Below are 11,651 nucleotides of genomic sequence, written 5' to 3' on the forward strand. Positions count from 1 at the left end.
AAATATTTATTAGTTAAAAAGTTTCTATACATTACTTGAATTATTCATAAAACCATTCGTCTGGATTCGATATTTGAGACTTCAATATAGATTATCTAAAATAGTGTTGATGTTTTATAAGTCACTACAAGGAGTAAGTAAAAAGCTCTTGAATACGTTACCAAAATTTTTAAGCCTCTCAAAATATCTCAGTATCTTAAATGTCGTCCTAACATATTAGTTGTGAAATTAAATGTTTAATTATCTGACCACCAGTGAATCACAGAACTATCCAATTAATTATTTCATTATACTCTTTTTTTTTTTTATGATACCATGTTGATTTTTTTTCTGAATAATATACTAAGCTATTTTTATTGGTACTTACAGGTTTTTCTTAAATTAACACTCGTTAAGTAATTGCTAAGTTTTTCTTAAGTATCAGAACTATAGCCAGTTATCTGATAATATTTTAAAAACATTTTCTATGTTAAAATTACTCAGTGCAAAACGTCTGACTGATCATAGTAAATAGGTGCACCCTTTTCTCTAAGATTGGACAAATAAATTTTTTATTTACATAACTGTTTCTTATTTGTTTGGTTTGTGAAAAGTAAATAAATATTAGTGCAACTCAAAGAACCACAATTCTTTGCTTTGTTTTTTTAAATGAACAAAGTAGAAACAGAATTTTATTTTGACGTTTAAACTTATATATTACTCTTATTTTTAAGAAAATTGCTCTTTTAAAAAATAGGTGTTGAAAAAAATCACTTTTGATAAAATTATTTTTCAACTTTAGCACGATTCACTAGATATTATAGTATAATTTGTTATTAGGAAAATGCCTTATTTTGTTAAACAGCAAATACTAAAAATTGAAATTTGTAAAGAGATTCCGAAGCTGTGCCAATTTTAGAATCATCTGATTTAAAAAAATGCAATAAAAAATACGTAATTTTCAACTTATTTTGAATTTAAAGAAATCCGCGGCGAGAAGGTTAACATACTTTTTACAGAAACTGAAACCTATATTTCGTCATAAGAGGATAAGAATGATATTGCTCCATGGAACATACTCAATAATTTCGTTATTTCCAGAATGAAATCTGTTTGTTCTAAACATATTATTCCTTCAAAATTAAAACGAGAAAAAAATTAACTGTTATTATTTATCTAAGCCTATTCCATTTATTTAATGATAACGGTATCAAGGGTAAGGATATGTGATGGAAGCCCAGTTTACTATTATACTTTAAATGTATTAAATCATGTAGCTTGAATAATTTATTTTAAGCAAATTATTTAATAATTTTAAGCAAATAAGGGTGTAAAAATAAACTCAGTCAAAATGCTCCTAAAGTATATACGAAAATATATGCAGAAAGAACTTTGGAATCGATAAATTAAAAAAGACCTTTTCAAGCAACTTCGAGTATACGGAAACGCTAACTTGTTTGAAATAGCTGTCCTTGTAACTATTTAATTTCGATTCTTGGTGCTAAGGGACATTCCATTCTCACATTCAACTTTTGAAATTTCAATTGTAAACGGATTATTTTTTATGTCCTTAAAAAATGTTAAGTCTATTGCCTAGCAACTTAGATATATTTTCTATTAATTAAACTTCTCCGAGCAATCAGAATCTTGTTTCAATTTTTTTACAGTCAGAACTTTGTTGCTAAACAACGAAGTAAAATTAAGTGTTCCTCTTTCGAATTAGTATATGAGTTATCTTAAAATATTCATTTGCGGCAGCGACTTTTCTGGACTATCGTCAAATATATATACATCTTTATTGCGACCCTTCCTATTTTAAGGGTCCGGATTCCAAATATGTTAAAAAAATATATGTTTATTCAGAGAAAGTACGTTTTTCTGTCTGATTTCGTAACTTAATTAATAGTTAGCACTAATTAATTAGCATATTTGAGGTCACCCCCAAAAGCCATTGAGATTGACACTTAGTTCGTAAAAATCCGATCATTAGAACGAAAGTTATTGAGGGTGATATTTTTTTTTTTTTTTAAGACGACTGTACAGTTGCTTTAATCTTACGTTCGGAAGCTAACGCAAAATCTCCCTAATGACTGATCTATTAACTCTTTTAAATGATGAGTGAATTACCTATACCCGTTCAATATGTTTTGAAATAACCTTTATCTGCCGCAACTTATGCACTTAGTTGCAAAACAAATTTTAAGTCGTCTTACGGAATGCTTTTTAACTATAGCATCCTTTACGTTTTTGACGTTCTTAAATCTGTCAAGCAAGAGTTACTGTTTCAGAATTTAAAAAAAAAAATCATATGCAAGAGATTAGATGAAAAGGCCAGTGAAACACAAAACTTGAACCTGAAGGAGCAAGATTAAAAGACATTTAGAATTCTTGAAAGAGGACATTAAAAGTTGTTTCTACACTTTTTTAAAATTCAATTTCTTCGGAACAATTCGAACGATTTTGCTTAAATTTGGTATTCTACAATGTAAAATTACGTTCCTGAAAATGATGTAAAAAATTGTGTACCTTACTATTCAAAATTTTTTCGACTGTTATAAGTAAAATAATTAATATTTACTAAAATTTTTAATTCGCATGACATTGTTTTTGGGTAAATGAATTTTATAATTGCGTGCAAAATTTTTTTAATTCCTTTTAAAATTTCACGAGATATTACGAAATACGCAAAATGTTAAATCAACATTAAAACTCTGGACCGCTTTCCTAAGCAAACTATTCGGACTATAGTTCCTAGATTATATTTTGGTGGTTAAAAATCCGAATCTGTCTTTTGAAAAGTACGTTTTTGTCTCTTATCTCGCAACTTAAAATATCGTCTGCGCTTATTAATTCGCATATCATCTCCTAGAATTATTAAGATTGAGCTCTAGAACGCGAAGATCCGATCATTTGATCAAAAGTTATTCACAGTGGTCCTTTTTTTTTAGCACTACATATAAGTATATTTTATACGACAGTATTGCGATCATTAAAGATAATACCAATCGGCATCGCCATTATTATTATCGACGATAATATCGCCATTATTATTATTGATAACTATAATTATCGAATTTGATAATAACCCGATCGTTATCGATTACATAACATAAAAAAAAATAGTATGGTAATTATTATCTACATCAATAATTATTGAATGCGATATTACTGCGATTGGTAATTAATTTTCTGTGAGCAGCGATAATATTGACATAAAGTAGTATAAATTAGTCAAATTGAAAAAAAAAAAAAGGTATTGTTAAATATCGATATTTTTTTGTCAAAACATCTCGATAAGAAAATCCATACTTATCGGTTACAGATACCAATGTTTGTAGTAACTTTACAACGCATGGTTCCTCTAACAGGGGTTTCCAACTTACATGAGGCCGGGGGCCGCAATTAAAAACACAAATCAAATGGCGGGCCGCAACTTTATCAAAATTTTATGTAGGACTCTTTTATGTTTGAAGGAAAATTGAATATTACTGTCAGATTTTTACCAAGTTGTACAAAACAAAAGTATAGAATTACAAATTAAAATAAGAAGTAGATTTTTAAAAATATTTAATTGCGTATTAAAAAATTTGGGCTACAATAACTTTAATGTGCACCCATGTATTAAACAATTAATTTGCAACAGATATCTAATTGTTAAGATATAAAATTTTAAAAAGGTTGGTATTAAAACTTACATAGTAGCACACAAAATGTTCAATGAAAAAATTGAGATTTGTCTGCTGCAACCACAAGAGAATAGATATTTACATTTAAAATTTACAAATGTGTGTGTAAATATTTTCGTCCAAAAGGAATGGTTTCAAAAAGTTAAATCGGAGAATTTCTTCGAGAAAATTTCTAATACACATATGCTAAATTATGTTCACAAAATACAAAAAAATTAAATAAAAAAGAGCAACATACACGATTATTTTTGTATTTGAATGAATATTTTCTTGGATGCAAAACCTGAGAAATAATTTTTTTTTGCACCGTTGGTATGATAAATTTCACAGAAACGAAGAAATTAGGTTTTATTAACGAGAAAAGTATTTTAAACTCATGTAGATTTTTTATGAAAATTGTCCGCAAAAAAATGACAACTAATATATTTTAGTTCGTGGGCCACAAAAAAAGGGCCCCGTTGGAAACCACTGCTCTAAATGATAATATGTATTAGATTTTATACATGTATTAAAGAAAAGATCAGCTTCCGCGACATGTGTTTCCGATCAATCAAAAGCAAAATTGGATGTATGACTAATAATCTTCAAATGAAGTTTCGGTTAGACAGGACAATACTACAAGCAAATGTGGTGATATTATTTCTATCAATTTCAAATCATGCTTTTATTGAATTCTTGTTTCAATACAAGGATAAAATGTGTTTTTAGTTACTTTCTGGATAATTGACTTTTAGATAACAAGCATGGTTTGACAAGAAAATTAAAACTGACAATCATAGTACGTTCAGACCATATGTAATTAAAAAAATTATTGAAAATTTTTACTTCGAATTTTTTTTGTTTTCTTAGATGAAAAAAAAAAAGAACATTTATGTTTTAATTTTTTAGGGTGAAAAATGTTTTAAAATTTTTTTTTTTTAAGAAAACTTCGCGCAGCTTTGCTCAGTATGTAAGATTTTACCTTGAATTTGGCGCTGCATAGCAACATCCAGTTCTTGTCTTATTAAGCGTTGAAAGAGAAAATATATTTAAATTACTCAAAAAATCTGCAATGATATGTATGAGAATAAGTTGAAATAGAAGGTTCAAAAATACATCTTAAAAATTTTTAAATCTGAATAAAAAAATATTCATCACTACAATAAAAATACTTGAATTTAATACATCATTGTTTTAGTACTTTTCTTATAATAACTACTTTTTTTGAAAAAAGCTAACTCTTTTTATTTTATTTTATAACCGTCGTTGAACAGCATACCCAAATTTTGAGTTTACGGCTACTAATGTTCAACTCAATAGCCTTGTAATTTTGAATACAATCCAGAAGACGAGGGAATTCCTGGATCAAGTATCGGGAGAAATTTGCCTACGTGCAGGACTTTTTGATGGAACTAACCCACATTTGCTTCGTATAGCGAGGAAAACCTCTTACGGTTAGGCAGATGGCAAGGGGATTCAACCATTGAGGATATTTTATGTCAGCATTGTGGTTGGTGCAAGCCAGATCCGGAATTCATATCGAACAGCCATCGCTAGGATTCGAATCCGGTACACCTCAATGGAAGACGAACGCTCTATCACCTGAGTCATCGCGGCTCTAACTTAACTCTTAATGAAAAATTTGAAAACTGTTCGGTATTTATCGGTGACAGGGACCATGTGTTGGTGACTGTTTTTTTCGCCAACATAAATCATTCTTAGAAACCGAAAATTGTCTAATTTTAATATCGCGATGCGTTGTCTAAATATATTTAAATTAAAAAATATATCACGATAGTTTATATTTCAATTTAGCTAATTTATATTATTTTTACATTAGTCAACATTTTCGTTACCCAAATAAAGTTTATCAATACTCACAATATCGTTTTCAGTAATGATCGGTGAGTATAATTATGGTATCGTGATTATTTACGCGAAAATGTCGTGTTTGGTGAGCATTATTGGTAGCTGATGGCCTTTTTTAACCAGAATCTGGCGTTATACTTACGGCTCAGTAGTATGTAATTTTTGGCTTAATGCACATTGTTTGGTAATATGGCAAGTGTCTTAATAGCAACTGTAATGACGATTCGTGGTCTTGTGGCGTAACCACCACTGCAAATATTAACTTCCAATTTACTAAACATGTTAACTAGGTTCTATCTTGGTGAACCTTTTGATAGATGAAGGTTAATGTGGTAGATGATATTACGCTCCCCAAATTGGTGATCTCTGGACGTGATATGAACTCGCCAACATCGATGGATGGTTCACATTGAACATTTGATTTGCTCACAAAAATCCGGTGAAGTAAGCACAATTCTCCCGGCCAATAGCAATTAAAGGGAAATAAAGATTTAATAAATATAATAAGCGAAAAAAATGAATAAATAAAGCAGCATGAATCAGATAGTAGTATTCGCTTATCGAATTCCATTACAGATAAAATTCTGGAAGGGGAGTAATGCAGCATAAATACAAATATTAAATACCTGTTCACTAGTATATATGACAAGTTAACTTTCAGATACCTTTTGTTAGATGAAGGTTGACATAGTTGATATTTGCATGCAGAGTCTTATTACACAGAAAAAAAAAGTGTATGTAAGAGAAAAGGTTAAAATGAGTGGATGCTGATTATCAGTTGTCACGTATGGTTTAAAAACCATTAGACGAGAAAGAATTATATTTCAACTGCTTCGATGTACGATACGGCTCTAACTTATTGTTAATAGACATTTTGACTTCTGTCGAGAAACTTAGCTCAACTTTATTACGCCATTTTGCTGATAAAGATTAACTGGCGCTTAGGTCACATGTGTGGGTATGAGAGGTCTTCTTTTTAAAGTGCAATCGAAATCATTAAGCTTCATGTTGAATGTCGTATTTTTTTACGTCCTACGGTATAACTGCAAATCAGTATACACACAAATTCCTTATTTTATTACTAACTGAATATATATATATATATATATATATATATATATATATATATATATATATATACACTATCTAGCCATTAATGACCGGACACCCGTTGAACGGCAGGTGGACTCGTCCTGGCGGAATAAATACGGAACCTGTGATGGGGGAAAGACCACTCGCAAGCAGGCGACGGCCATACGAGCGTTAACAGTGAAAATGAGTGGACGACGAGAGCTGAATGAGGCGGAAAGGGGCATGATCATAGGCGCCCACCGATTTGGTCATTCCATACTCGCTGTCTCCGAAAAGTTTCAGGTACCACAGTCAACAGTTGGTGACGTCGTGCTGAAATGGGAACGAGAGGGAGTGATAAAACCGCAGTCCCGACCCGGCAAGCCCAAAATAATGTCCGACAGGGATCGACGATCTCTTCGACGTGTAGTGAAGGCAAACCGACAAATGTCGTTGGACACTGTCGCTACCAACTTCCGGGCTGCATCTGGCAATGTTGCCAGTGCACGTACCATTCGTCGGGAGCTGATTGCACAAGGATTCCATGGATGAGCAGCAGCACATAAGTCAAACATCTCTCCATCAAACGCCCGCCACCGATTTCAGTGGTGCAAAGCACGTCGCCAGTGGACAGTAGAGCAATGGAAAAGCGTTATGTGGAGTGATGAGTCACGCTACATGTTGTGGCACTCTGATGGACGAGTGTGGACCTGGCGAATGCCCGGAAAATGGTACCTACCGGAGTGCATTGTCCCCATTGTGAAGTTCGGCAGTGGAGGAATTATGGTTTGGTCCTGTTTCTCATGGTTTGGCCTTGGAGCCTTGGTGTTAGTGCGTGGAACCCTGAACGCAGAAGGGTATAGAGACATCCTGGACAATTCGGCGCTTCCCACCCTGTTGCAACAGTTCGGTAATGGCCCGTTTGTGTTTCAACACGATAACGCTTCCATTCATAAAGCACATGCCATCACGGACTGGTTTGATGAAATGGAGGTGCAAGACCTTGACCGGCCATCCCAAAGTCCCGACATCAATCCAACTGAGCATCTCTGGGATGAGTTGGAGCGCCGGTTGAGGGCCAGACCACAATGCCCCAAAACCACCACTCAACTCTTCGCCATGTTACAGGAGGAATGGCGGGCAATACCTGCCTCCGTGTACCAACACCTAGTGGATAGCCTTCCTAGAAGGGTTAAAGCTGTGATTTAGGCGCGTGGCGGCCCTACGCCCTACTGTCTTGATACTAGCACCTCATGCATCCGAAATGAGCGGTGTCCGGTCATTAATGGCCAGATAGTGTATTATATATATATATATATATATATATATATATATATATATATATATATATATATATATATATATATATATATATATATATATATATATATATATATATATATATATATATATATATATATATATACCGGCACATTTAACGTCCAATAAATAAATAAAAACATTTGCATAATGGGGGTTGAAAACATAATGAACCTAAAATTAATATGTAAATTTTGTCTTTAAAATATTTTTAAATGTTCGAATTCTCCCTTTCAGTGGTTTTTCGAACTTCTGATTTCTGACTCACTGTTCTTACTCGAACCATTCTTTCTTCTCGAATTTTTTACCGTTCGTTGAAATTCGTAGTCTGACAATTTACAGTAGAGTTCCCCAATCTTTTAGTTCCTATGAGCAAATACCAAAATATCGGTCGAATGGCGGGCACCAAATTTTTTTTTCATGATAAATTTATAGTTGGTAGACATTAATAATACACACTACATATAATGCACAAAAAATTTAATTTTACAAATTAATTTAACATATGAATATAATTAGTATTGATATTCTTGTGTAAAATAAATTATTACTAAATTGCTGACAAAACATACGAAGTATAAAACTTATTTATAAAATATTTAAAACTAGGAGGCTCCGCCCCCTGCTCGCTAACGCTCGCCAACCCCCGAGAATTGCTACGCAATCCTATGTGGTTCACGCCGTGAACCATGGCTCGCTCGCCAATGAACACAATGTTCTAGCACAAAGACATAATATATTATCATCAAAGACATAGTATTTTATCATCAAAGACATAGTATTTTATCATCAAAGACATAGTATTTTATCATCAAAGACATAGTATTGTACTTATGTAGAAGATTTCTACCAATGTTCTTATTGGCTTTTAAAAAAGTATATTAGCTATTTAGATTGTACATGGTGAAAAAATCAAAACATTAGCTAAATAAGAAACATATTAGCAAAATAAATTATCAAATATTGCTTCACTGATATTCTGCATTTTAAAGCGTGAAAATTTAATGCATAAATAAACGCGAAATATTAAAAAAATTCAATGCATTCAATACAAACACTTAAACGTTTTTTAGACGTTTAGGTAGCTCCCAGTAGAAAAATATCAATTCAACAGCGGCCTTTTAAAGCATTCTCACTTCAATTAATTAATTAATTTCTAATTGAGTTTAAATTAAATATTGTCATGTTTTTAGTGCATGAATCTGAATTGAACAACCTGATAATGCTCACTCTGGTTATTATTATCTGGTTGCTCACTACGTGCTCTTGCGCGCCGAATCCAATCAATTAAAAATGAAAACTGTTGCCAGCGCGAGAAAAGAAATATCATCGGTTTTATTGATACATACATACATACGTACGTACGTATTAGCGTTTTATATAATATAGAAGAAGATAGATACAGTCGATGTGATCTTTGGCAATGCACTTCACTGGCCAGCGCATCATAATTGGAAGAATATGATGAAATTCCTGCTCGCAAGCAATCGTCAAGGTGTTCATCTGTAAGTCGTGATCTATATTTTGATTTTATGATATTCACTGTCGAAAACAATGATCCACATAAGTATGGTGGAACCAAAAAACGACTTTATTTTATATGCTGCTCTTTTTGAGAATGTGTTTCTGTCAACTATATTCCAGAATTTCTCATTCGATGCAATAGTTTTGAGGGTAATTTCATTCTGAAGATCCAAAATTTCTATCTCCACTTCTTCTCGCCTTACTTGAAAAAATTCTGAAATGTATGTTGCTATTTCGGTTACGTTTATTTGGTTGGTAAAAGGATTTACAAAAAATGTGACCATAGGCTCGATGATATTAAATTGTAGAAACCGCTTTTCAAATTGATCTTGAAGCAATTGGAGGTTAATAACTAGTGTTGATAAGTCAATTTCACTGTCGCCTATCCCTTTTTTCATGTTTGGAAAATGCGCAAGTGACTTCATTTTCAAATGTGATATCCACAAAACTAACTTAGCTTTGAACGAGTTTATAGGTCATTCTTGTTATATGCTTGTCCTTTCCCTGCAGCTCCAAGTTTAAATTATTTAGTTTATCCAAGACAAATCTGCTAGCCAAAGAGGATCTCTTAGTTCCAAAAATATTTGATTTTTGGCTGCAAGTTAATTTTTTTTGTTTCTTCAATTAAATGCATAACTCTATCAAGTACTTTGCCTTTACTGAGCCAGCGTACTTCAGTATGTAAAATGAGGCCAGCTTCATCAGGATCTTGTAAAGTCAATGTTGCAAAGGAGCTGTTCGAATTAAGTTGACTATTTCGGTAATAATTTTCATTACTATATTTACAATATTTTTAGTATTTTTCAATACAATATTTTTAGTAGATCTTCTTTTACTGTAAAATCAATAAATGCCATTCTCCCCATAACTGCTAACTGTGATATGTCTGTAGACTCGTCAAACTGTAGTAAGAATCCCTCACCTCTCACATATATCCAAATAACTCTTCTACTGCTTTTGCATATCTTTTGAAATGGCGCCTATTCTTCTTGTAACAGAATTATCTGATGACTATAAGTCTTGTATTACTGACATGGTTTCACGATTGTTGGAAACTCCCTCAAATAAGCAATCAGCACCAGTAAGCAATGTTTTTTTTAACAACTCACCATCCTGGAAAGGCTTTTTCTGCTTTGCGAGCACATGATAAATTTTTAAAGAAGCAGTAGTGGGAGTTTTAGATTTTATCTTAGTACTTGTGAAAAGTGACTGTTGAACCGAAAAATTTGATTTTAACTGCTCTATTTTCTTTTTTCGAATTGCAGTTATAAGTGGATAGCTCGCATTAAAAGTAGAATGAACTGTTTGGAAATGACGTTCAACATTATGTTTTTTCGGCACAACAACACTATTTCCACATAACAACCAAATACTTTTATCTCTTAAATTGACGAAGCAATATGATTCCACTATTCGGAATTAAAATTATAGGTACGTTGTCTTTTGCTTGATCCACTCAGTTTAGTGTAAACACACGCAAAGGAAGTATTTAAAAATAATAAAGTAGTAAACTCTGTATACAAAAAATATGAAAAAAGAAACCATGAATCGAAAAAGAAGTAGACAAAACGAATGAACGCAATTTCAGTGTGATTTTCTCGAGACGAGTTTCGGAAAAACGCCTTCGTAGTACGGCAACTATAAAAATGAACCAATTCAATTTATTTCAGGTGTGGAAAATTAGTGGATTTTGGTTGAGTTTATCATCAATATTGAAAAAGTAAAAAAATTTGCATAGCATTTTATGGGAAAATGGAAAATTGAGATATTTTATCGTTGGGCACAAGTAGCGGGCGCACCTATAGACCGATCGACGGCAACATAGGGTTGGGGACCCCTGATTTACAGTATTGGTGCAGCTGTAATCGGCATCAAATTTACTCACAGAACACTTTGTACCGATATAAGAATATGTTTTGTACCATTTAAAACTGTAGCAATTACCATAATGGCAGTAGTACCTACTACCAAAATTGAACAACAATATTAGCAACGCGACTTTTCACGGAGTTTTTAAGGAATCTCCTTAACGAATAAGTTAATTTTTTTTCATTAATTTTGTTTTTATTTCATATTAGTACTTATTACCAAAATTAATTAAGCCAATTATATACCAAAATTATTTGTGCGCATAAGATTTTTTACCCTCTTTTAAACGAATTTTTAACATTTCTCCATTGATTTTGCCTTTTAGTACATAGCTTATTATTTTACTTCAATTAG

At 32.3% G+C, this 11,651-nt stretch overlaps 1 protein-coding gene across 1 annotated transcript; it reads left to right on the plus strand.

Annotated features, from left to right (window-relative positions):
- Positions 1-6,788: 6,788 nt before the first annotated feature.
- LOC147805246 (uncharacterized) lies at positions 6,789-7,136 on the plus strand. Its single transcript, XM_087149388.1, has one exon. The coding sequence runs from the start codon at positions 6,789-6,791 to the stop codon at positions 7,134-7,136; it is 348 nt and encodes a 115-aa protein (XP_087005514.1).
- The last annotated feature ends 4,515 nt before the right edge of the window (positions 7,137-11,651 follow it).

This window comes from Parasteatoda tepidariorum, chromosome 8, assembly GCF_982258835.1.
Source record: "Parasteatoda tepidariorum strain Cologne lab strain chromosome 8, Ptep-v5.0, whole genome shotgun sequence".
Taxonomy (NCBI): domain Eukaryota; kingdom Metazoa; phylum Arthropoda; class Arachnida; order Araneae; family Theridiidae; genus Parasteatoda; species Parasteatoda tepidariorum.

Coding starts and splice junctions, on each gene's coding strand:
- LOC147805246 (XM_087149388.1), top strand. CDS start 6,789: ATGAGTGGACGACGAGAGCTGAATGAGGCGGAAAGGGGCATGATCATA.